Source organism: Onychomys torridus, chromosome 15 (genome assembly GCF_903995425.1).
Source record: "Onychomys torridus chromosome 15, mOncTor1.1, whole genome shotgun sequence".
NCBI lineage: Eukaryota > Metazoa > Chordata > Mammalia > Rodentia > Cricetidae > Onychomys > Onychomys torridus.
Window position 1 is genome coordinate 1,381,214 of NC_050457.1, and position 27,313 is coordinate 1,408,526.

The window sequence follows — 27,313 nt, forward strand, 5'->3', positions numbered from 1 at the left end:
GCCGTTGTTCTTAAGCACCTTCAATTTTATTCATACCATGTGAAGATAGAGGTCTTAAATTCATGTGTTTGACTTTTAATTCAGATCTTCCTAGAAGTATTTGGGAGAACTTTTATTTATGTTTGAATTATTCATCTCTCTCTCTCTCTCTCTCTCTCTCTCTCTCTCTATATATATATATATATATATATATATATATATAAAACATTATATACATACTAGAAATTTTGCTCACTGTATCTGTGGTGTATTATGTTATTCTTTTTAAAAGAAAATCTTAAATTTTTAAGATTGACTTCATGTTATGTGTATGGGAATGCCCACATGTATATCTGTGCATCATGTTCATGCCTTTCTGTGGAGGCCAGAAGAAGGGGACCCCGAGCCAGGTGGTGGTGTCATATGCCTTTAATCCCAGTACTCGGGAGGCTAAGCCAGGTGGATCTCTGTGAGTTCGAGGCCAGCCTGGTCTACAGAGCGAGATCCAGGACAGACACCAAAACTACACAGAGAAACCCTGTCTTGAAAAACCAAAAAAAACCAAAACAGAAAACAAACAAAAAAACAAAAACCCAAAAAACAAAACAAAAGAAGAGGATCCCCTGGTTGTGAGCTGCTGGAATCAAACCTGGGCCTTTTGGAAGGGCAGCCAGTGTTCTTAACTACAGAGCCATCTCCCTATTCCCATGTCATTCTTTAAAAGTTTTTTTTAAAAAAAAAACTTTTATATTATTTATTTATATATGTATGTGTGCATGCACACATGTGCACATGCCATGCCATGAATTTAGAAGTCAGAAGACAATTTGCAGAATTTGGTTCTCTTGTATTATGTAGTTCTTGGGCACTGAAGTCAGGTTGTCAGGCCAAGCAAGCACCATTATCTTATAAGCCGTCTTACTGACTGTATGTCATTCATAAAAAGCAAGCAAAATGAAATGCTGGAGGTTGATTCCCATGTCCTTAATCTTGTCAGCACTGAAGAACATAGATAATCATGGTGTGGCAGGTGGCAGCCATCATCAGAAGAATCTTTGTCTTCTGAAAGCAGAGGCTTTGCTTAAACTCTCGGATTGTGCATCTTCAGAGGAAGCAGTTTGCATTCTTGATCAGGTAGGTGGTCTGAGCTTTTCTGTTCAGCTTCAGTTCCAGTCACTAGCTACCAGCTGTCTCTCCCTGCTAAGTGCTTACCTTCATAAACTTTGAGTTACTGATACAAATCAGTATCTATACTCTGATAATTCTTCCACACTCTTGAAACTGCTTGTCTTAGTTAGGGTTTCTGTTGCTGTGAAGAGACACCATGATCACAACTTTTATAAAGGAAAACATTTAATTGAGGTGGCTGCTTACAGTTTCAGAGATCTGGTCCATTAACATCATGGCAGTGTGCAGGCAGACATGGTGCTGGAGGAGCTGAGAGTCCTACATCTTGATCCTTAGGCAGTGTTGTATGTGAAGAATTTGTTTTGTTTTTATGCCTATTCTCCCATCTAGATTTTGTCCTGTTATAGTTAGCACTACCTGATTATTAGCCATTTAGGGCTTTAACTTTTCCCTTCAGAAAATGGTTTACAGATTATTAGTCAATTGGTGACATAATAGCTTCATGTTCAAGAATGTAAGGTTTGCTTCTTCCACAGTTGTTAATTTTGTTTTTAAAGGAAACTGTTTTCTTAAGGCTTTTGGTTTAATTTGAAATTCCTTAGTGAGGAAACATAGGGGCAGATCATGAATTTTAGCCACACTGTTTCTTAAAGAGTTTTGTCAGATGTGTTAGTCATTGCAGGTCTTGGTTATCATTGCTTCGTGGACTTCAAAGGGTTTTGCATTTTTTGTTTTCTTTAAAGCAACAGCAGCAGTTGGGCTCCTTTAAGAACTCTTATGTAGCTGGATGTGGTGGTTCATGCCTGTAATCCCAGCACAGAAGCTCAGGCAGAAAGATGACCGTGAGTTCAAGGCCAACCTGTGATACATTATGAATTCCAGGTCAGCCTGAGCTGCACTGTGACCCAGTCACCAAAAACAAAAACCCCCAAAATCCAATGCCTTATTTTCTACTTATCTGTCCTCAGTATATATCTTGTACAGATACTTTTTAGATATCTTGTAGAGATGCTTTTTAGATATCTTATAGAGACCCTTCCATACCTTTTTTCACACACACAAAAACCATAATGAAAAAATTTCTTTAAAATCTGTATGAGTCCATATCTGAAACAGAAAATTTGTAAGTTGAGCCAAAACATCATGTTATGCTAGAAAGCAAAGAAATTATAAAAGAACCACACTAAACAGACACAGCAGCTGGGCAATGAGAGCAACAGTACATGTACTGAAGAGAAACACTGTATTTAAAGATGTTTAAATTCATGTGTGTGTGATGCTACCACAAAGAAAAAGATCACAGCAAGCTTACGAAAGTATGTCACAGGCTGATTGATGCTGAGGAACAAACTGGAAAGAGTGAAAGCATTTATTGTGCCTCTCTTACAAATTGCTTGTCGAGTAGCTGAACAGGTGATGAGAGAGGAGAAGTTTCTCTTGGTTTAAGTATTCTAGGTGATAAGGAAAAGAGCAATGGTAGCCTAGAAGTCATTTTGCAATCCTTAGTGAATGAATAGGTGTAGGCGTTGAGGATCAATGGCTTCCATAGAAAAAAGATAGCCCGACACGACCATGACAAATACACACAGCACATTGTTTCTAGATCAGGCCAAATGGCTAGCCGTACCTGTTGACACAGGGACCATAAGAACACATTCATTCAAATGCTGACTTTGTGAAGCAGTGACAAATGTCCTGTGTTTTCACAGTCAAATTATAAGGGAGAAAGCAGAGATAGAAGGGGATCTGTCATCTTATTGAGATATATGTACCTTAGTTGAATTTTAACTCAAAGAAGTCGCTCAGATTCTTCATGGGGCAACTAGGAAATCTGATGATATGGAAGCTATATGTTTGGCTTTGGGTCTGAGGTTGGCAGTGTGTTTGCCATTTACAAAAGACTTTATCTTAAATGTGTATGCTGAAATAGCACAGATGAGAAGTTACAGTGCCTGCCATTTGTTTTAAATTCATCTGAAGGGTATGGCAAAAGGGTGGAGATACACACACACACACACACACACACACACACACACATATACATGGACAAACATAGCCTTTGAGTTTATAATTCTGTAGCTGGATAATGAGTACATGCAAGGTTGTTACACTGGTCTTTAATTTTCTCGTGTATTTGAAGTTTGCCCAATTAAATGATTAAAGAATGAATATCTGGATCATAATGGAATTCTGACTACACCCTGTTGGATCCTGCTCCTCTGTGTCCATTCTTTAAGCAAAATAGACACCTCTACAGCTGTCTGGAAAGACTTGTAGCAGCTGTCTATCATTTTCTAGGTTTCAGATGCAGATAATACCCCAGGACTGCTGGTTCTTCGAGGCCTGGCCCGTCTGAACACAGGTGCTGTAGACGAGGCTACAAAGGTTGGTGCTTTTCTTTCAGGTGCAGCAGTATTTGAAGGCTAAAGAAATGGTCTGGGGACTTAGTTCAATGTTATGGTGCTTGCCTACAAATTGGAAGGCCCTGGATTTGGTCCCAAGAACCAAATTTTAGAATAAAATAAAATGTAAAATAAAAACTAAACAAAAAACTCAACTAAGAAATAAAAGTCAAAAGCCATTAATTTTTTTTTTTTTTTTTTTTTTTTAATTTTATGTGAATGAGTGTTTTCGTTCATGTGTGTCTGTGCACCATGTGCATGCCTGGGGCCCTTAGAGATTAGGGAAGAGTGTTGGATCCTCTGGAATTAGAGTTATAGATGGTTGTCATCCGCCATGTGGGTGCTGGGAATCGAACCTGGGTCCTCTGGAACAGCAGCCAGAGCTCTTAACCGCTGAGCCATCTCTCCAGCTCCCCATTTGTTTTTAATGGGATACGGAATTGATAAATGTCTCCTTGACAGATTATGGAAGACCTTCAAGCTTCTTACCCTGACCTGGCCGAAGTCCACGCGCTTGAGGCTCTGATACATTTTACTAAGAAGGATTATCTGCAAGCAGAAGCATGGTGAGGGTGCACAGCTCACCTGCGGCTCCAGTCATATCTCACTTATTTCTTAAAAATTCGACATGGGCTTGATGAAGTTACACTTTTAGATTTATGGTGTGTGTGTGTGTGTGTGTGTGTGTGTGTGTGTGTTTAATTTCACTTGTAGTTCATAGGAACTATAAGTTTTTCTGTGATAGATTTCTAATCTAAGTTCATAATGTTTGGTTAGCCAGTGTAATATTTGGTATATGTTCTGAACACGTATAGTGCTAAAAGGTCACTATGCTTAAAGCTCTTCTTCAGTAACATCACTTTTTGTTTATTATAGTCTAAATGCTGAAGCAGTGAAACATTTTAGGTGTGGGAAATATTTTAGGTTCATTTTATTATATATGTATGGCTGTTTTGCTTGCATTTATGTATGTGTACATGTGTACCTAGTACCTACAGAGTTCAGAATATGGTGTCAAATTCCCTGAAATTGGAGTTAACAGCTTTGGGCCTTCTTGTTGGTTGATGTGCTTCACCCTGAGCTGTCTCTTCAGCTCTTAGATTTAGGGTTCTTGAATCATCAAGCTTGATTGTTCTGTCTTGGAGTCTCTTATGTTTTATACACAATACACACACACTTAATACTTCTTTTTACTCCCATTTGGTGATTCAGTTTCCAGAGAGCACTTGAGAAAGATGCTGAAGTTGCTGAATATCATTACCAGCTTGGGTTGACATACTGGTTCATGGGTGAAGAGACAAGAAAAGATAAAGCAAAGGCTCTTACCCACTTTCTGAAGGTAAGGCACTGCTACTCCTAAAGTCTTTGTTAAAGTGGATTTCTTATAAAATCAAATAGACAACAGAACAGGCATTTAAAATTACTGTTTAATGCAGTATTCTTTTCCATTTCATCTCGCATAGAAGAGGTTTGTGAGAATATTCTATGGGTTTTTCTAGGTAAAAATTTAAATCATGAACATATAAAAGTGTCTGTTTCAGAAATATGTGTTATAGAAGTTGAGACATGTTGTCTGGAAGCTGTTTTAACTGATGGCCTCTAGTTTTATGGGTACACAAGTCTGGGTTTTTAGCTTCCTGTTTTTAATAGATGTTTAACATCTATGTCTTAAGTTCTTATCCTCTCAGGGAGCATATTAATTTAATAATGGATTTAATTTCATGTTTGTTTTACCTAAGACATGCTAGTTTTACCTTGTGTTTATTTTCTATAGGCAGAGTAGACCAGCTTTTGCATCTGTTTTAAATATCACACTAAAGCATTTTTTTTTGGCATAATTCTATACTTTTAATAAAATAGTTTCTTTTCTTTAATCAGTGTACTATATCCTTAATATGCACTGAAATAAACTTTTAATATTCCATTGTCAACATTTATTTCCAAGGCTGCAAGACTGGACACATATATGGGTAAAGTTTTCTGCTATTTAGGTCATTATTACCGCGATGTAGCTGGAGATAAGAGCAGAGCCCGCGGATGTTACAGGAAAGCTTTTGAATTAGATGACACCGATGCTGAGTCTGGAGCAGCAGCCGTTGACCTAAGTGTGGAACTTGAAGACACGGTCTGTCTCATGTCCACTCTGTCTTTTACCCCAGTATATAAATGAGAATGTTTTTATAATATATTTACTTGAAAGTTATTTTCATTATTATTTGTAGGCAAATTAGAAATATCTTTGCACTCATTTATAAATTACATTTTCTTCTCATTTGGTAGATACTAAATACCTGTCATTTTTTTGTGTATATGTGTATGTTATATGGCTATGTACCTGTTTGCCTGGCATTCATGTGGGTCCCTGTGTGTGGTTGTATAGGCCTGAGGTCAGCCTCAGGTGTCTTTCCTTAATAGCTTACCACTTGTACTCTTTGAGAGAGGTTCTCACTGAAGCTTAAGCTCATGCGTGTGTCCAGGCTAACTGGCCAGTGAACTTCAGGCTCCTGTCTGTCTTTCCACCCCAGTCCCCAGACTGGGGTCACGGGAATATTCTCCACCCCATCTTTTTCCATGAGTTCTGGAGGGCTGGGTATCAGGCCTTGGACCCTTGTGCTTGTATGTCAGGTCTTTACCAATTGACTTTTTGTTTATTATTAAAATTAGTTTTATGTGTTTCATTGTAAATTTTAAACAATAAAAAGTGGGAACTGGAAGTATGTTTGCATCCTTTGCATGTTTGTTCTGTATTTTTATATTTGGTGTCCCTAACACTGATATTTTCTCATTAGGAAACTGCTTTAGCTATCTTAACAGCAGTAACTCAAAAGGCAAGTGCTGGAGCAGCCAAATGGGCCTGGCTTAGGCGAGGGCTATACTATTTGAAAGCTGGTCAACATTCTCAAGCAGTGGCTGAGTAAGATATCTTATTACATTTACATTTAAACAGTATGGTGCTTCTTTAAATTTCTTCATAAGTGGCCTCTAACCAAGATGCATTTTGAGAGAACCATAACAAAATTTATTGTTTGGGTGCTTATTGCCTGCAAGGCAATAGAATTTAAAGTGGACTAAGTCATGTTCTGTTGTTGAGGAGTTAGCCAGTTAAGTCTTGGTTGGCATTGTGATGCAATAGGTCCCCTCCAGAGACATTTCAGTAATAAAAAGGAGATCTTTGCTGTTACACTGACTTTTGTTGGCTTAGGCGAGGGAGACCTTGTCAGTTTGAAGGCAGTTTTGGAGAGGTTCATGTGTGATTGATTTTAGACATTTTGTTTGAATTGTATTTCAGGGTAAAAATATAATTGAATCGTGTCTGGTGTATGTTAATTTCTAGAATGTAAACATTCTGATTTTTTTCATAAAAATGCAATGTGATCAGAAGTATAAGTATCCCTCTTGCTCCTATATTTCATATGTTTAGAGGAGGATTGAGAGGTTGATAGGCTGAGGGGCAAACTGAGATGTCTACCTGTCCAGGAGGCATAGAAAACTGGAGTTCTGACAAATAATAAAGAAAAAGAAACTGGTCAATATTTCCCCCAAAGAGCATTTTGTTCTTAATTAAAAAAAAAAAAAAAAATCACTTCACAAAATCTTCTTACTGTTAATAACATTCAAATTGTAAAAGAAACATGGAAGATTGCTTTAAGTGTCATTTTTACAAATCAAAGGATTTGTGGATGATTTAATTGAATTAATTATTTTAGATGTGGATGCAGTTCTATTACTGTTAATTTTCTCACTGTTTCTTAAAATGTTAAGTTTACAGGCAGCACTGAGGGCAGACCCAAAGGACTGTAATTGTTGGGAATCCTTGGGAGAGGCGTACTTAAGCAGGGGTGGCTATACAACAGCCTTGAAGTCTTTCACGAGAGCCAGTGAGCTGAACCCAGACTCCACCTACAGTGTGTTTAAGGTAGCAGCAATTCAGCAGATCCTTGGCAGGTATGCAGAAGCCGTTGCTCAGTATCAGCTCATCGTTAAAAAGGAAGAGGATTATGTGCCAGCCTTGAAAGGTAATTCCAGGAGTTCCTTTTTCAATTTTAATAATACTGAACTTTATAGTAAATTTTCTACCTACCTATATTAAATAGCTCGAGAAGCATGTGGTCAATAGTAAGTATCTGACAGGAATTTCTTATTGTACAACTTGATATAGATTTGATTATAAAAGGATCAAATTTTGTTTCCTAGCAGTTCGTAAATAATACTATGGTAGAGATTTAACTCTTAGACAAATAGAGCAAATGCTGGTGGGCCCCAAATCCAAGCAAATTTCTATGGTGCTATGTTTCGGTAATTTTATATTCCCAGAGTAGCTTAATAATTTGTTATTTAATAATTTTATTATTGTATGTTATAGAAGCTTACTTAAATTATTTTTAGATGCAGTTTTCTTTGTTTTGTAATTAAACTGATTTCAGTTCCTCTTTCAGTAGTCCTTCCTAACCCTGTTTTTAAATTATATAGCGAATAACACTATGATTTAAGTTTTTGAGGTTATATCTTACCCTTCATAATATATATACTACTATATATGCTCTTCTATTTCTTTCTTCTTATAAAACATACCATCGAGGTTTCAGTTCTTAATGTTGTAGGTTTTGAGTAACATGCAGCTTAGAACTTGGAATCATTTTCTTTTCTCTCTCTTCTCCCCCTTTCTTCTTTTATAAAATTTTCCTCAAGAGAAAAAAGAACTCACTTTTATGAATATTTCCTGGCACTTGAACAATTTACTACTTCATTTAATTTTTACTGTATAACTACACAGATTTTAACGTAAAAGATTAAATACTGTTTTGATTATGGTTAAATCCGTATGATAGAGAGTAATAGTGTCCCTAGTTTGGAAGCTGACATCTGAAGACAAATTAAATTAGCCTATAGTCAAGAGAAGTCTGTGTAGATGATTTTCTGTGAGTTTTAGTGCATGTTGATTGCAAGAGAACCTTGACATGGAGATCTTTTCTAAATATTTCAAGATTGTATTTAGAAATAATTTTATAAAATAACGGTATTGTTTTCTGGGAAGCTTTCTTAAAAGATGAGCCAGTTTGCTTTGTATATTTGAATGATTACACAAGCTCACTTCACTGCAGGTTTGGGTGAGTGCTACCTAATGATGGCAAAAGCAGCTTTAGTGGATTTTCTGGATGGAAAAGCTGTGGACTATGTGGAAAAAGCACTGGAATGTTTTACTTGGTTAGTATCACCTTTATTTAGCACTCTTACTTTCTGGGTAGTATAATAAAGCTAAATTTAGAATATAATTTTATGTCTATGCTGTTAGATATAGCAGTTATTCAGAGTATCACATATAAGAATAACAGACTAGCTGATTAATTCTGTAGCATACAAACTATTAATTTTACCCCTGAGACTGGGAAAGAGACTTTTTTGGTGCCCTTTGTAATGGCTGCCACACTGCAGAGAGGAGGGAACCATGGCCACTTGTGGGGCAGCAACTCTGATAAAGTGTCTTAGGGTTCTGACCTTGACCTGGGAGCCTCTCTGCTAGAATTGATTGAGAAGTGGAGCTTCAGATAGCAGTATGCTTTTCATTCATTAGTAGGACCTGTTTCAGGCTTTTGAATGGGCTGAAGTGAGGGAAAACGAGCCTTCAAATTATTCCTGGAGAGAAGCTGTAAGGCAGTTGCTGGAAAAGCTTGAGGACCTGAATTTCAATCCCCAGTACTCGTGTTGTATGTGGCTGCACATGTGCCTGGAACTGGTGTTTTGAGAGGCAGAGGCCAGAAAATTACTGAGTCTTACTGGCTGCCAGCCTACCTTTAGTTTCAGTGAGACATCTGCCATGTTTCAAAGAAATGTGACGGAGAGGGGTAGAGCAGGATGGTTGACGGCCTCTGTACTCACATCCTCCCTCTCCCCGTGCCCCAACACACACCCCAGTGGCAACAGTAAGTCTACAGATTGTCTTGGGCACAGTGGTGCATGCCTGTAATCCCAGCCACTTGGGAAGCCAAGACAAGATGATAGCAACTTCAAAGACAGTACCATTTCCACAGCAACTATACCACTGAGCTAAATTCCCAGCCCTGATAAAAAAAATTAAAGTTGGAAAGACTTGAGTTTGGACAGTTAAGATTGCTACTGTTTTCTTTTTTCTACTTTCAGGTGTCAATTTTAGAAATCTTACTAAGATATTTAAAGGAACTTAGGAATAATGTCCTTCCTTCTGATTCTCAACAGGGGTGGGTTTTCAGCGATGACAGCAATAATTAGTGTTTCTCAGGAAGACACTGGGACATGGATTTTGGCTGGGCTCCTATAGTAGAAAAGGCTCTGAAGATGTCCCATTTCGTCTCTCTGTGACATAGCAGTTTGTAGTGGCAGATTATTGAGTCTTGGCCTAAACTGAGATGCTCTGAGAAAGGTGGAAAGAGATGTTCAGCTCTGATTTTTCTCATTCTAAAAGGAACTAGCCCTTCACATATCTCCTCATATCCATGTACTGTCTGAGTTGTTTATCCAGGGTGCTCTTACTTGCTCCTGATGGGAGATCTTTATATTTTCTTGTCTAGAGTTTTTATTTATTTTTGCCCTCAGTGAAAATCCTGTGCTCCACCAAATAGAGTTGATACATTATTTAGTCTTTTGAGGGGAAGTCCAAAGACATAAGCTATTATAACAGAAAGTCACTGCCTTGATTATTGACTAACCAAACAAAAAGACACCCCTTTAGAGCCCTGGTATTAACCTAAGCTGAACGACAGTAACAGAACCCCCCAGACTAGTCCTCAAGTGTCTTCTTTTTATTTGGTTTCTGCTACTTCTAACAGTTATGGTGAAGATATCTGAAAAAAAATGAAAATTTTCCTGCCACATAAAATAATCAGTTCTTCCCTCTTCTCTTTTTTCTAGATCTTTTTTCCTCCTAGTAAAGAGGTGGTAGAGTAGAGTTCTGTGAAGTGACCAGTGCAACATGCACAGAATCTGACTAAAGTCATCGCTCTCAGCCAGGACTGCATACACAGTCCTTCTGTTCTAAGAATGTGTGGTCCTGAGAGGCATACACCCGAGCTGTTTGGACATAATTTTGAAAGCCTCATTTCTCCTTACAGGGCACTGCAGCATCGAGCTGATGTGTCCTGCCTTTGGAAGCTTGCTGGGGATGCCTGCACCAGCCTGCATGTTGTTTCACCGTCGAAAGTGAATGTTCATGTCTTAGGAGTCCTTCTCGGTCAGCAAGAAGGAAGAGAAGTATTAAAGAAAGACGAGCTCCTGCATCTTGGAGGAAGGTGATTTGCAGAGAATACCAGCCATTGCATTAGAGTTGAATTGGAACATTATATTTTAAAAGCATCCATACCATCCATTTTTATTTTTCTGCAGATGCTATGGTCGTGCATTAAAGTTGATGTCTACATCTAATACATGGTGTGATCTTGGAATTAATTATTACCACCAAGCACAACATCTGGCAGAGACAGGGAGCAGCATGGATGGCCTTACAGAGCTCCTGGAGAAATCTGTGCATGTAGGAGAAATTTATGAACTTAAAAACACAGTGATTTTATGAAAGATGCTACTGAAAAATATTTTAACATTAAACCATGTTTTATTTATATAAATGCTGATAAATAAATTTAATCTACTTTAACTTTTTTCAGTGTCTGAAGAAGGCAGTGAGACTGGACAGTAATAATCACTTATACTGGAATGCTCTTGGTGTGGTTGCATGTTACCGTGGTAAGAATTGAGTAATACTTTATTTTGAAAGATTGTTTGTTTTCAGGCAATAAAGTTTAGTTACTTTAAATTCTGTATATTTCAGGTATTAGAAATTATGCCCTTGCTCAGCACTGTTTCATCAAATCAATTCAAGCAGAACAAATTGTAAGTGTTCCATGTGTCTACAAAAAGAACTGCAAAATTCAGTGTATTCATTTTCTTTTAAAATTAGTTAATTTGTGTATGTATGGATGTGTGAGTGAGTGAAGATGTCATGTGCCATAGAGTACCTGTAGACCGCAGAGATGTGCATGTACCATAGAGTGCCTGTGGACTGCAGAGATGTGCATGTGCCATAGAGTGCCTGTAGATATCAGAGATGTGCATGTACCATAGAGTGCCTGTGGACTGCAGAGATGTGCATGTGCCATAGAGTGCCTGTAGATATCAGAGATGTGCATGTGCCATAGAGTGCCTGTAGATATCAGAGATGTGCATGTGCCATAGAGTGCCTGTGGACTGCAGAGATGTGCATGTGCCATAGAGTGCCTGTAGATATCAGAGATGTGCATGTGCCATAGAGTGCCTGTAGACATCAGAGAATTACTTTAAGGAGTTGGCTCTCACCTTCCACTGTGTTGGGGCAGGCTCTCTCTTACTTTAAAAATATATTTATTTATCGAGAGAGAGAGCACATGCATGTGTGCTTGTGTGTGTGTAGTTGTCGAGATTACTTTGAGTTTAGTTTATTCTTTGCCAATTTCACACATGTATATAATGTGCTTAGATCATATACAACTCTCTCTGCTCTTCCTCCCACTCGCTGTGATCCCTTCATCTCCCTAACAGGTTCCCTTCCCACTTCATGTCTTGTTTTTTTAAGTGGACTACTGAGTTTAATTTGGATTGCTTGCATGGATATGTGGTTGTTTGCTGGAGTATGGACAAGTTACCAGTATCTACACCATTGAAAAAAAGGACTCCTCATTCTCCATTAGCCCCTTAGCTAGGTGTGGAGCCTGGGGAGCTCCTCCCTGAGCCTCGGTAGGATGTTGATAGTTCACTCTTGTGCAGCTCTGTGCAGGTAACTGTACCCACTGTTAGTTCATGAGTGCAGTGGCTAACAGTGTCATGTTCAGAAGACTGAGCACTGCTCTCCATCCTCCAGCTCTTACCTTCTTTCTGCTCTGCCCTCTGAGGTATCTCCTTAGCCTTGAGGGCTTGATACTGATGTCCTATGTAGGGCTGGGCACTTTGACCAGCTATGAGTCTTTGTATTAACTGCTTCACACTGCAAAAAGAAGCTTCTCTGAATGAGGCCTGATTTTTTTTAATATATCTTTTTAGAATGCTGCTGCATGGACCAATTTAGGAGTGCTGTACCTTGCAACTGAAAACATCGAGGTATCATTATCAGTTTCAGTGTGTTAAAAATGAAGGATATTTTCTACATGTGACTTTGTGGAGAAATATTTAATGTAATGTATTATCTATCCAATATGTCAAATATGCTAGTTAATTGATGACATTTGTTTTATTATGTTAAGTAATGAATATGTAATGTTGACTTTTCCTTCCATGGAATTTCTGGTTTTATATTTATGTGTACTTTTTTTTCTTCTCCAAGACAGTATTTTTCTGTGTAGTCCACACTAGCCTTGAACTTACTCTTTAGTAGCCATCTTCTTACTTCAGCTTCTTTGCATAGTTTTTATAGGTGAAAGCAATTCTCTTATTAATGAATTTGGCAACAGTATCAAGATAAGTTCTTTGTGTGCAGTGTTTAGTCTGGATGAGTGAAGGTAAAAGAGACAATTCGTATTTTTTAATATCTTAAATTTAACTTTTGGCTTTGTGATTTAGATTTTGGCTTCAGCAATATTATTACCTTTAAATATCCTAGTGGAATTCCTCCCAGTTGAGCAGCTGGAACCTAGTACCTGGGATCATGTTAGGCCATATTTGGGAAGTTTCCACAAGTCTAGACATAGTGACACATCTTTATTGTTTCTTGATTTAGTCAGTGTGCTGAATCTTATCCTCTGACAAAGAAACTTCCATAATATTCTTGACAATACATTAATTAATCACTCACTGCAAAAATGATCAGCTCTGGGAGATTGTAAATAGACTGGAAGAAATTCTTAAACTAGATCTGAAGATATGTGAAAGTGTATACACTGTGTGGACAAGGCCCTAGGTTGAGTCTCAGGAGCACTAGACACAAGTGTTGTTCATGAGCTTTCTTCTTCCTAAAAGTATGTCTTTCCTCACACCACATGGGTTGTCCTGAAACAGTAGAAAGCAGTGTGGAGTAAGTGCTTTTGTTGCTGTTGTCTCTTTTCCAGCGGAGAGCATATGAGCTTATGATTCAGGAGAGGTCTCTTTAACTGCTATTGTAGACTTGTGATGTTAACCTCTTTTTCCAGCAGCAGGTCCATAGCTCCAGCTTCATTGCTTGTGAGTCTCTCAAAAAAGGGGAATAGATTCAGCCTTATTGAATCATTTCTTTCCCACGTAGTTAGCATATAGTATGTGATTATTTAAAAGTTCTGCAGACTAGGTGATAGAGACTTACAGTATTATTTTGCAGGGGACCAGAACTCTTAATTTGTAGGGAAATCTGTTACACACAGCATTATTCTAAGATTGAAATTAAAACATTGTATCCAGGTTGAACAATGAAATTTTTATTTATGTATATTCATGACATGTTTGACTTCTCTTATTTAAAATAGTGCATAATGCTTTTTAAACAGTTGAAGTTTATGAGATTGCTTGATGTGATATTTTTTGCTTTTTTGCCTAGCAAGCTCATGAAGCTTTCAAAATGGCTCAGTCCCTTGATCCGTCTTATTTATTGTGCTGGATTGGACAAGTAAGATAACACTTATTAATAAACATCAATATAAATAACCTCATGCAGTGATAATGATAGCATTACATGTATCATTTGAAAACTTACTGCATGCTAGTCATTGTGCTTAGGTCTTTGCAAGAAATATTTTAGTTAATCTGTTATCAATCCTTTGAGGTGTGACTATTGTTAACACTCTTTTTAAAGATGTAGAAATGTAAACTCAAGCATACTAAATATTGTGTCACAGTTGGCAGGGATTAAACTTTGAATCCCATGAATCTGATTATTACTTTCGCCTAAAAAAAATAAACCTAGAACTCTTACTAAACTTACATTTGCGGGCTGGAGAGATGGCTCAGTGGTTAAGAGCACCGACTGCTCTTCCAGAGGTCCTGAGTTCAATTCCCAGCAACCACATGGTACCCTCTTCTGGCCTGCAAACATCCTGTACATGTAATAAATCAATCAATTTCAATCAATCAATCAATCTAAAAAAAAATTAAAAAGCAAAACAAAAAAAACCCGTACATTTGCAAAGACAATGTACATTTGCAAAGATCATTTTGTCTGTTGTTTTGTAATTTTCTATAATGTCTTCATACTGGTTATGCACCACTTATGAGTATTTTCTCTTTGACCATATTTAGATTTTTGTACTGCTAGATAGAATCAGGTTAATTGTTCCTAATCTGAGTTGATCACTGATTATTTTACCTTAGTCATATCCCCTGAAGTACTGAATGCCTTGTCTAGTTGAGAATATTAGTGGCTTGCTAAGTGGTTCAGCAACAGTAGGAGCATGCATCAGAAAGATTAGGTACCATGTCAAAGATTGGGTATGTCTCACTGCTTCTGTATCTTAGTGTAATTCCAGTTGGCTGTGGGGCAAGCAGAGGTAGCACAGCAGGTTCCTGACCTTGTTGGGTCGAGTGGCACATGGGAGCAGGGCATTTCTGTGCTGTCCTCTGTGTCAGTTATTAGACAGGGAGCACTGAAGTTTGCATTTCTGTCTGATGTCAGAATCCTGTGATGAGAATTTCCAGGGTACTTTGTGTTGCTCTAGTTAGGAAATATCATAGTGTAAAATGCTTTCTGTTTGAAAGTATTTTGTTCTTAAAAATAATTATCTCGGGACACAACTCACAGGCACAGTTGAAAATGGCGGCACTGAAAGTTAAACCTAACTGTGAAGCATGGCTAGTAAACCTCTGGTCATTCTAGAGCAAGTCATCATTATTTTTATTTCTTTTAAATTAATTTAAAACCTTTTAAAAATCCTTTCAATAGGCTCTTATTGCAGAGACAGTTGGAAGTTATGATACCATGGATCTCTTCAGGCACACTACAGAGCTAAGTATGCATGTAAGAATCTGAATGTTCTTCTTGAGAATTCATTAATCTGCAAAATACCATCCTCGTTAAGAAAGTGAGTAGAGACTGGGAGTGGTGGCACTCAGTGAGGCAGGAGAGTCAGGAGTTCAAGGTCATCTTCAGATACAGAGCAAGTGTGAGATCAGCCTAAATTACATTAAATCCTGTCTTAAAAAACCAAAACCAGAAATAAAAAGTAAAAAGAAACAAACAGTGGCATAGTTGTATAAAGTGGTGTAAAATGTTAATGATAGCTATTGTTTCTACTCTGTCTTAGAAGCAGATAAATTATTTTTACCTAGAACTTCTTGTTTTCATCTTCAGTGTTCAAGCTGATGAAAAATAACAATGAGATTACAAATTTTATGTATTTATTTTTATGTGTATGGGCGTTTTCTGTGCACCAAGTATGTGTCTGATGTCCATGGTGCCAGAATGTGGCATGGGAGCTCTTGGGACTGAAGTTACAGACAGGTGTGAGCTGTCATGTGGATGATGGGGATTGGGTCTGGGTCTTCTGGAAGAGTAGCCAGAATTTTTAACCATTGAGCTGTCTCTCCATCTCTCCAGTCTTCCACATTGAGATTTAGTACATGTAATAAGAGTATTGTGGAAGAGAAATTGAGAATATAAGAAAGAATAGACAATGAGTTGAAGAATGGCTTTAGTTGATAATCTAGACTCTGAAAGCCATTGAATTAGTTTGGTTTAACCTGTGGAAATGGTCTGAGAAGGGGGAAACCAGCTCATCTGGCAAGTCTCTGTTTTCTACTCTTCATTGTATTCTACTCAGGATTAGAGAACTTAAATTTTAAATTGATCTAAACAGGCTTTTGTTGTTGTTTTTAATCATGGCTGCCTTTTGTTAAAGGCACTTTAAAGAAGATTAAGCTATGATACTATTGTTATTGAAATATTTTATTTCTTAGTTTTATTGAAATACTTCTTATCATACATTTACATTGTTTTTTTTCAAGACTGAAGGAGCCATAGGTTATGCATATTGGGTTTGTACAACATTACAAGACAAAAGCAACAGAGAAACAGAGCTATACAAGTACAACATCCTCCAGATGAATGCTGTCCCTGCAGCACAGAGTGTTCTGTGTAAATATGTGGGTAAGAGACTTACTGTATGAACTGTGTAAATACTTTGTAGTTAAGATACCTATCAGATGTGGTGCAATATCAGACTGCTGAAGTGGTTTAATTTTTAATTTACCCATCTCATGGTAAATATCAGTTCTTTCAGATGCTAATTTGCCTTTTGTTGCTACTTGGAAGGAGTACGATTTTTACATCAGAATAATGTCTCTGGAAGAGTGATGAAACTCACTTTATTACCTAGAGTCAAGATCTCCTTGTAGTAATGTAGGCGTGTCAAAGGTGGATGGTTCTGAGGTGCTGCTGCGATTGCTCCTCTGTATACTTCCATTTCAGTTTGTGGACCAGATATTTTATTTCCCTTAACTTGTGTTTCATTTCTGGGGAGAGAAGATCTCAATTCCCAGATTATATAGTTAGGAGAATTAGATAAGATAATATATAGGAGATGCCAAATGTATACCCAGTGGCTCTAACTTCTCCTGTTAACTCCTGATTATCTTGTAAGATACTGCAAAAAAAATTATACACACACACACACACACACACACACACACACATACACTTAGGAAACTGTCAGAATGCTGAAGTTTATTAGCTTTCCCTGGTAATAATTTCCTGTCTTTTAAAATAAACCACCACTGAGTCTTTGTCATTATTGAGTCCTTGGCATACTGTACAAGTGGATTTTAGGTTCTGACCTGTGATATAAGAGGGAAAGTGCCTGCTACTTAGGATTGTAGTGGTTGGAATTGTACTAAGTATTAAGATGAGTTCTTGGCAGAGGTAGTCATAAAAGAAGCCAGCAGCTGAATAATATGAAGTAAAAATGGTTCAGCCTAAGTATTGAGAAGTCAGTTCTCTTGTGCATTTAGTCTGAGTCACGCAGGAAGAAGGTAATAAGTTTACTGCATCAGCATCCTGGGACATTGTCATCCATTGAGTATGCTGATGTGAAGGACACTGATGTATCCCCAGAGATGAGGAGGTGTCTACTTAGAAACATTATTCATGAGTTTCCTTACTTTATAAGTAACTTAGAGTTTGTACATAAAGAGGTAAATCTTTTAATAAAATGCAGATATCTAAAATGATGAACACATTTTTTTTTAACAAATGTGATAGCTGTTTTTTAAATGGTGGGACCATTTTCATAGACTCATGTAAATGCCGTTTGTTTGGCCAGAAATACTAACAAAGCAGAAAACAGGGAGGCTGATGAGAGGATATAGACCACCCCTGTCTGTCCTACTGGTTTGCATTGATATACCATGGCAGATGGAACTTCTAACTCTGTTGATGGTTTTCTGATCTTGTATAGTGACCTTTGGGATTTAGAGACTGACTTTGACCACAGTGTTAGTCACATACCCTATACTTATACTCTGGTGTTAGAATCCCAGCCATGACATAAGATTTGTATTTGTTAAACATCATAGGGGATATGAAAGCCTGCTCTTTAATACTAGCTTTAAGTAACTAGGTAAGGTATGTTTTTCTTTGTTCAGTGTAGATACATAATGTACTTTCAACATAAAAAATTAGAAAATTATATATTGAAAGTGCCCAGATCCATTTCTCTGTTTCTGGTGTGAAGTACTGGATTTTTTTTTTTTTTTAAGAACATATCATTTTGAATAGAAGCACCATGAGAAAATTGTTGCTAAATTAAATCACAGGATTATCCAGAAAATTATATGAAATTCTTTAGGAACTAATAAAAAATTATAAAAACCTGGATTTATTTATAAATGTCAGAACTAGCTTTACTGAGTTAAAATTTCAAATAATTTTACTTAAAAGAAAACATGGTGGTTTTTTTTTTTTTTTTTTTGGTTTATTTATTTTAAACCAAACATGAAAAAAAATAAAATTTATTAAGATAATGCAAAAACTGTCATATCAAGGCTGGACAAGGCAACCCAACAGAAGGAAAAGAGTCCCAAGAAAAGTCACGAGAATCAGAGACCCAATCATTTATACACTCTGGAGTCCCATCAGAACACTAATTTGAAAGCTATAATGTGTATATCGAGGACCTGTTGCAGACCCTGTGCTTGCTGCTCCAGTCTCTGTGAGTTCACAGGAGCTTTGCTTAGTTGACTCAGAGGGCCGTGTTCTCCTGGTGTCCCCATCTCCTCTGACTCTTAATCTTCTTCTGTAGGGTTCCCCGAGCTCTGAGGGAGGCATTTGATGCAGACATCCTATTTAGAAATGTGTGTCCAAGGACTTAAAGAAAACATGCTTAAACTGTAAGATATAACTAGAAACCACATACAATTCTTTAATATTATTTGGTGACTTAGAAGAATTATCAAATATTCACTGGTATATTCAAGATAATTAGGCTATCATTCTTAATACCATTAATCTCAATAGGTAATTTCCTGCTTTGAGATGCTAAACAAAAATAAATTAACTGTTATTTGTGTGTGTATAGACATACAAATTAAAGATATTTGTGAATTTTCAGAAAGAATTCAGAATGACGCTCCAGCTTTCACAATGTTGGGCTATTTAAACGAACTTCTGCAGCTGAGAAGGGAAGCCGCAGAGGCATACCAAAGGTAGGTGTCTCAGTGGATTTCACTCACTGTGTCATCAGTATTGAAGTTTGGTCTCGTGACAGGAGAGCTAATGTGATGTCTTACTCCTTTCCCAGTCCTCATTGTATCACCTTGTAGAAGGTGAAAAGATGAAGTTCCACGTTTTGAACTGTATTTTGAGTTCCATTGGCTAGAGTGTGGAGAACAGAAAAGGCACAAACATAAAACTTCAAAGATCCTGTTTTAGAAAAAGCTATCCCTATAGTCAGACAAGAAACAACATGAATATCTGCTTGACTTACCTTGTTATCTATTATTCATGTCAGTACATGTTGGATACTATGTGCCAAGCAGTGTCCGTGGCATGAGAAATTTATCAAGGAATTACAACAGACAGAGGCCCTGTTCTCATGGAATTCCTCAATGCAAAATACTCAATAAGCTAATAATACCTGGTTACTGGCAGTAGCTAAGGAAGAGTTAGAGTAGTGTTTAGGGTCAGAGAATATGAGAAGATGCATTTCAGACAGAGTGAGAGAAGTCCTCCCAAACAAGTAGTTTGCCATATTTAACAAACAAAACCCCAGTGTACTAGAGTGGAGTGATAGACTGGAGACTGGTAAGAAATGAAAGCAGCTAGTTTTCTCTCCATACAGTAATGGTGGGTGGATATGAGAATAACTACTGATGTCATGAGTAACTTACTTGTAACGCTGAAAGAGCTGATTGCCTAACTTTCAGTCACACTACTGCTTCAAATGTAAGTGAATCGTCAGAAGATGGCAGGTGTAAAAAAGTGGTAAGTTAAACACTTAACTACATCCCTCTGTGGATTGCCATGTAGTTCCAAGGAATAATCACTAGATGGTACTGGAGGCTATATAATGAAGTTCTTTTTCCAGGTCATGGAAGAAGGTTTATAAAAAAGCACAATTTTCTTCTTAGAGTGTCAGTAAACTTAGAGTAAATAAAATGCAGAATATAATAGTTAACACATAAAGCAAGAGAGCTTCAGGTGTTTGCTACCTTTGTGTGTATTGTTGTTATTGCAGACATGCTGAACTGGATATCACTGTACCTCAGGCTTAAAGTGGCAACTCTACAGCCACAAAAAAATACGTACTGACCACAGCAGCTGTGTTATGTGTTGTGATATTTTCTGCTTGAGACACAAATACTGCATAAATTCAACCAGAAGGGTAGTTTTTAATCTCTGTAATATTTTTACACTTTTTATTTATTCTTTGTGGATTTCACATCATGCACCCCAATCCCACTCATCTCCCTGTCCCTTTATATCTACCCTCTGCCTTTGTAACTTCCCCCATGAAATAAAATTTAAAAAGTAAAGACAAAACCAACCAACCAAACAAACAAACAACAAAAAAAACTCAGCATGGAAGCTGTAATGTGTCACAGTGAGTTACACAGTGTACCTTTTAGTTCATACATCTTTTCTCTCAAGTGTTCATTGCAATGAGTCATTGCTCTGGTTCAAGGCCTCCTGCTTCTGCTACACTATCAATACTGGATCCTCACTGGTACTCCTCTTGGATATCCTGTTGCTGCCCACCTGCAGCTTTGGATCTGCAGGACTGGCCTCTGCACATGTTCCAACGGTTCATAGATGAGGTAGATGTTGGGGTGGGCTAACTCATAGCCATGGTTCTGGGCCTGGGTGATAGCTGGGTTGGTCAGGCTGTCAGCTCTCCCTCATCCTCACCACCAGGGTGAACTCTCCACCATTGCCCCAGCTAGCTCACCCAATGCCCCAGGCAGCAAGGAGCAGGGCCATTTCTGCTCTCAAACCCTCCAGGTCACCTCTAGCATTTTTATACTTCCTGAGGAAAAAAAAATTTTTTTTTTTTTTATGCAACACAAGTAGATAAAAAGCCTTTCTTGGATATTTCTCCTGGCAGATGTCTTTAAAGAGAAAAGAAAGAAACCATTAAAAAAGCTCTTAGCTTTTAGGATATTTCCCTCCTTGCCTATAGAGAACACAGTGGGAGGAAAAAATGGTGGCTTTAGTTCTTGGTAAATGTATTCTAAACCTAAGGATCTTTTCCCTTAATGCATTGTCTTTTAGTGTTTCTGTGTGGACAGTCTCAAAGCACATGAAAACATTCAATTTTCTGCCTTCCTACATAAATATTTTCAGGAGTGTCTTCTGAAAACTTTGGTGTGTCAAAATATAACATTGATATGGTCATTGTCTATGTTTAGATTACAAATGTTAGAATATTTACAACTTACGTGCAATAATAAATGGCTTTATTTATGAAAAATATTTTTTTCTTACTGACAACTTAAAATTTACATATATTTAAGTGCCTTTGTGGTATCAACTTACTGGAATATAAATAAGCTGCCTAAACAACATTAAGGAATTCATAGAATTGAAAGAAAGGACTGTTAAGTCCATGGATTTGGCTGAGGAGGAATGAGCAAAACAAAACGTTGCACATAGAGAATCTAAAATACTTTGTTTTTTTTTTTTTTTTAAAGGGCAACTACACTGTTACAGTCCACAGAAGACCAACATACTTACAATGTTACAGTGAGAAACTGGGGCAGATTGTTATGGTAAGGCTATTTTTTTCTCATTCTGTGAATCTATTTCTCAGGGAAAATTGTGACCCCATAGGTGTGAAGACTAGTGTCCAGAGCACTGGAATATATTATTCCTGTACCCTGAAAACCTAGCCTGACTGTGCCTTGTGAAGAGCGAAGTTGGAGCCTATGGTTCAGGGACGGGTAGAGGAGCGTTTGAGAGAGAGATGGTAGTTTGATCTAATAGGAGCCTTCTTAACTAGTTGGGGAGTTGGGTTTATTCTGATTGGCTGTGGAATATTATGGTCTAGGAGCTCCTTTGAAACAGTACTAAAAATTTCAGGACAATGGAGCTGAGATCTTCCTCTTTTGGCCTAGAAAGACAGATAGACTTATTGCTTTAGAGGGTAGAAGTAAAACCAGAGTATGGATACATAGCAATGTTGGTGGTTGGTCTTTGGTCTATTGGGAGGCCTGCCACCCAGCTCCCAAATAAATAACACATGGAGGCTTATTCTTACTTATGAATGTCCAGCCTTAGCTTGGCTTAGTTTCTAGCCAGCTTTCCTTATCTTAGCTTATCGCTACTACCTTTTACATCTGGGCTTTCCCTTTTCTCTAACTTCTGTAAATCTTACTCTTACTCCATGGCTTGTTGGTTGTGTAGCTGGGTAACTGGGCCCTGGAGTTGTCCTCCTCCTGTCGCAGGAATCTTAAAAGTTTTTATTAATAAGAACAAACCTGAGTCCAGTTATTGGCGTGAAAGCTGGAAGATCAGAGAGACAGAACAAGCCACAGCTACATCACCTCGACAGTTCCTCAGCTGGTCATATTTCCTCAGACTGGAAGCTTCTGAGTCTTCATCCACAAGAATCTCAGCTGAACTGTGCTGCTTCAAAGCCTAAAAGCTTAACCAGCCAAATGCTTCTAGTTTCTGGTCTTCACGCCTTATATATCTTTCTACTTTCTGCCTGTCACTCCCTGGGATTAAAGGCTGGATTTCTGGGATTAAAGGCATTTGGCACTGTGCCTGGCTCTTTCTAATGTGGCCTTGAACTCAGAGATCCAGAGGTATTTCTGTCTCTGGAATGCTAGGATTAAAGGCGTGTTCTACCACTGCCTATCCTCACGTTTAATATTGTGGCCGTCCTGTTCTCTGACCCCAGATAAGTTTATTAGCCTGCACACTATTTTGGCGAACACAGTACCACCACATCCTCCTCTGGCTGCTAGATCTTCCTTTAGCTCCTCCCAGATTTCTCCTTCTATATCTTCTCTCTGCCTGCTGCCCGCCTGTCCTTTCTCCTGCCTTGCTACTAGCCAGTTCTTTATTAGACCATCAGGTGTTTTAGAGAGGCACAGTAACACAGCTTCACAGAGTTAAACAAATGCAACATAAATGAAAGTAACACACCTTAAAATATTCTACTACATAGGAAGAAGGGTTTTGACTAACAGGGTGATTCCTTAGTTTTAGAGTTGCCCTAAAATTGAATGGTTAGTTTGGACATGGAACTGCAGCTGGGTCTTTAGGGTCAGTCTGGACATCTTTTAAGGAACTGTACATGGAGGCATGAGGTAGCCAGTTCCTTCTTGTCATCACTGTCATTTAATCAGGTCCATTGATGGGGAAATATTACACCTCTGATTGCCTATGAATTCTTTTAAACTTACATTTTAGAAGTTGGTAGAACTCTGTAGGTTTTGTTGAAGCAGAGAATACCTAGAGTAAGACACTGCAGTTTATGTTCTTAGGTTTGACATTTCATATAGAGTAAATATTTATGATGAAAATCTTACTTTCTATAGAAAATTGCCATCTATATTCTTTCTTTTAAAAGAAGTTTTATTTTTATTTCATGTGTATGTGTCTTTATGTATGTGCAACATGTGTGTGCCTGATGCTCACAGATGCCAGAAAGAGTGTTGGAGCCCCTGCAAAGGGTAGTCCTGAGTCACCTAGTTTAGGTAGGCACTGACTTGGGTCCTCTGTAAGAGCAGTATATGCTTTTAACCACTTTTTTGTTTTTATTATACAATGTCTTGAACACAGAAGCATATGGTAAATAATAAACTATCGTGTGTAAATCAGCGAATAGTCACCACTCAAATATTACACATTAAAATTGCTTCAGGTTTCCACTTCAAAGAAAAAGCCGTATAGCTGAAGTCCCTTACTCCTTTTCCTTCATTGTTCCTCTACACGTTTCTGTAAAGAGTTTTCATTTAAAGAAATAAATATGCACATATTTATAAACTTGCATCAAAGCCTAGCCTTCTTTCAAAACTAGAGCTTAATTTTATATTTTTTCACCTTTATAAAACTAGTATTAAGAGCAAAGGTTGCTTGTGTTTTTAACTTATAGCTTCAAAGATTAAAGTACTTTTATAAAAAATATTTCAATAACATTTATAAAAACCTTTTAGATTATAGTGATAAATACTAGAAACAAGAATCTCAGACATATTTATGTCTGTATATCTTCACAAAACCAAGATTAGTGTTTTTATCTTAAACGTAAGTTGTGCTTACTCCTTAGTTCCCTTGGTGACTATGACAGAGCTGTCCAGGCCTTTAAGTCAACGCCCCTTGAGGAACTGGAGGACATCATAGGTTTCGCATTGGCGTTGTTTATGAAGGGCCTGTATAAGGAGAGCAACAAAGGCAAGTGATCATATTGCTCGAAGCTTTTTCAGAAAAATGCAGTATTAGAATTATGATGGAGATGCAGTATTTAAAAAATGTTATTTGTATGGATGCATATATGTCAGTTGAAGATTGTGTACCTGATGTCCTTGGAGGCCAGAAGAGGGAACTGGAGTTACAGACAGTTGTGAGCTGTGTGGGGGTGCTGGAGATGGAACCTAGAGCCTCTGGAAGAGCAGCCAGTGCTCTTAGCTACTAAGCCATTCTCTAGCCCTGGAGTTGCGGTATTTACTAAACTATGACTAGGAGTCAGGAGCTGTAGTAGGCTTTGTTTATGTGTTATCTCAGTAGTATGCTGTGATGATGAGTACTCCTTATAAACAATTTGAACTGAACATCCACTGTACATTTGAGGAGACTAAGGTGCAGGCTTAGTGGTGGATATATATACTTGCTATTCTATACACTCAATGAAAATTTTTGGTAAGTGAAAACTTCAACATTTGTTAGTAATAGATTTTTATTTCTTCAGAAATTTTACTTGAGGAAATTCTGATACAAATGAGCTCCACCATTGAGTACAGTGCACTCAAATATTATCTGCTTGGTGAAGGTGATGATCTGCAGTTAGAATGTGATTATACATCACTATTTCCAAGTTCCTTTGCTACTTAAGGTGACTTAGACCTCACAGTATATTCTGCAGGCCTAACAGTCATAAAGGTGCCCACAGAGTCCCTTTGGAATAGCTAAACCATGGTAGGGTTTATTCTGTGCTTGGAAAGAAGAGAATAAGGAAGGTAGAATTTTAGCTAGATCTTTTTTGAAAAATGGGATTAGGAAGGGGAAAGTGGCCCATTTTGTTAATAGAATTGCTTTTGTGTTTTGCTTGCTTTTCCCTTCTTCTATGCAACAGCCTATGAGAGAGCCTTGACTGTTGTTAAATCAGAGCAAGACAAAGCTCATGTATTGACAGCTCTGGCAATAACAGAATATAAACAAGGACAGATGGATGCAGCCAAGTCACTGCTTTTCAAATGGTATGTATAGCTGACTTATACATCAGATCCTTAAGTTTGAGATAAGATTTGAAAAGGAACTTTTAAGTAATTGGAAGGAATTGGACCTACTTTGTTCTAAATTGACAGTCATGGGTGGAGTTAAATGCCATGGCTTAATTCATAGCTTTGTATCTCTGTCTAATACTGCTTATTTGTTTTCAAGAATAAGTGACTATGTGGACCACAGACAATAAACAGAATTGTAACTGACTTGGTGTTTGGTTGCTCAGATCCTCAAGTCTTCTTCCTCAGAAAAAGTTTATTTAAAGACGTCTTTAAAGATACCTATAGAACATATATACTTGTGGTTTCAGAACAAGTTAAAATGAGAACCTGTGATAATTGAGTTATTTAGATAGTACTAGTTGAGTTCTTAAAGCCTGTTTGCTTTGTTTTAAAAGTTGGCTGTAATTCCTCCAAGAACAGTAGATGATTAATACAGGCTATTGGACAGTGCTTGCCAGTGAGGTTTATTGACCTTTTGAATGGTGCAGATCCTCATAGGACAGACAACAACCCTCCAGCCCCCCACCCCCCTGATGTACAGGAAGTATAGTCCCACCATCTTGTAGGAATAGTAGACTTGTCAGTTACTGTGACAAGGAAAACATTGCCTTGTTAACTGTCCTTGACTGTTTGATGAGCCATGATGAGAAGAGGGCCTTGGACACAAAAATGGAAAAGTTTCCGATCCTCTAAGCTGTGAGGGAAAATAATAGGACCCTTCTGAAAATGGCTTCCATTTACAGCCCTCTGACTTTGCTGGGAAGGCTGGAGAAGCCTTTCTCCAAATGCCAGCCAGCCCTTGTGGGAGCTAGGTCTCCTTTCATCTTGAACTGTAAGTGTGCAAGGTCAGGTTCTGGGGACCCCTCTGGTAGGGAGAGCCTCCCTACCAGCTACCCAGCATGCCTTTGGTGGTACTCTACTGAAAGCTGGTGCTTCTAGCCTTTGCCTGGTCCTGCCAGGACTGTGTTGCTGACGTGCTGTCCGGCAACACTGTCCCACAATGCAGCAGCCTCAGTTCAGTGTGAGGAGACAAGGGAGAGGGCTGCAGTCTCTAATCTGCCATCTTCTGTTTTCCTTTAACAAACAGAATTTTATTTCAACTAAACATTTTCTAAAATTAGTCCTAAAACTGAGAATCAAAGAGGCCAATCTATATTTGTTTCTAAAATTTAGACATGACTTGAGATAAGATTTGTCAATTTATGCTGTGAAAGGCTGATATTATTTTTTCTCCAGTCAGATAATTGTCTTTAAATGTTAAAAAAAAATATTTTTATATTTATGCACAAAATTGACTTATTTTGATGAATCTTTAAGTATCTTTTTTTATTAAATAAAACCTCTTAATAGATATAAGACCACTGTACTAATGGCTAACAGACTACTTAAATATTTATTTACAGCTCTATTTTAAAGGAACCAACCACAGAAAGCCTTCGAGCCCTGTGCGCTCTGGGCTTGGCAATGCAGGATGCTACCCTGTCAAAGGCAGCACTTAACGAGTTACTGAAGCATCTTCAACACAAAGAGGGTTACCACAGATGCCTTCTGACTGCAGCAGTGTGTGCCCTGCAGGGCCGCAGTGGGGCAGCTCACAGACAGGTATCCAGGGCTGTCCACAGGTGAGCCCTCATTTTGGGGACAATTGTATTTGATAGGATTCTGTTCAACATCTGGGCTTTGTTGTGACTTAGAATAAACTATAAGACTCTATTTGGAAATCGTACTGTCAGTTATTTTGATGAGTTGATGAATTTTTCCTTTATTCAGGTGAAGCTCCACATATTTTGATACAAAAGTCTGTAATTCCTACATTTATAATATTTTTAAAGATTTATTTATTTATTATGTATACAGAAGAGGGTGCCAGATCTCATTACAGATGGCTGTGAGCCACCATGTGGTTGCTGGGAATTGAACTCAGGACCTCTGGAAGAGCAGCCATCTCTCCAGTCCCTACATTT

General features: G+C 37.9%; 1 protein-coding gene across 5 annotated transcripts in view; it reads left to right on the forward strand.

Annotated features, from left to right (window-relative positions):
* The window catches only part of Ttc37 (tetratricopeptide repeat domain 37), a 104,995-nt gene that overhangs the window by 29,756 nt on the left and 47,926 nt on the right, over positions 1 to 27,313 (forward strand). For all 5 annotated transcript variants that reach the window (XM_036207181.1, XM_036207180.1, XM_036207178.1 and 2 more), the window contains 21 exons: positions 977 to 1,113; positions 3,406 to 3,492; positions 3,972 to 4,075; positions 4,722 to 4,848; positions 5,455 to 5,634; positions 6,299 to 6,423; positions 7,272 to 7,525; positions 8,612 to 8,714; positions 10,595 to 10,771; positions 10,866 to 11,010; positions 11,144 to 11,222; positions 11,308 to 11,369; positions 12,552 to 12,608; positions 14,014 to 14,082; positions 15,352 to 15,426; positions 16,413 to 16,554; positions 19,013 to 19,106; positions 21,591 to 21,668; positions 24,176 to 24,300; positions 25,199 to 25,322; positions 26,753 to 26,971. In XM_036207181.1, coding sequence (XP_036063074.1) covers positions 977 to 1,113; positions 3,406 to 3,492; positions 3,972 to 4,075; positions 4,722 to 4,848; positions 5,455 to 5,634; positions 6,299 to 6,423; positions 7,272 to 7,525; positions 8,612 to 8,714; positions 10,595 to 10,771; positions 10,866 to 11,010; positions 11,144 to 11,222; positions 11,308 to 11,369; positions 12,552 to 12,608; positions 14,014 to 14,082; positions 15,352 to 15,426; positions 16,413 to 16,554; positions 19,013 to 19,106; positions 21,591 to 21,668; positions 24,176 to 24,300; positions 25,199 to 25,322; positions 26,753 to 26,971 — 2,563 coding nt within the window. The remainder of the gene's footprint in view (positions 1 to 976; positions 1,114 to 3,405; positions 3,493 to 3,971; positions 4,076 to 4,721; positions 4,849 to 5,454; positions 5,635 to 6,298; positions 6,424 to 7,271; positions 7,526 to 8,611; positions 8,715 to 10,594; positions 10,772 to 10,865; positions 11,011 to 11,143; positions 11,223 to 11,307; positions 11,370 to 12,551; positions 12,609 to 14,013; positions 14,083 to 15,351; positions 15,427 to 16,412; positions 16,555 to 19,012; positions 19,107 to 21,590; positions 21,669 to 24,175; positions 24,301 to 25,198; positions 25,323 to 26,752; positions 26,972 to 27,313) is intronic.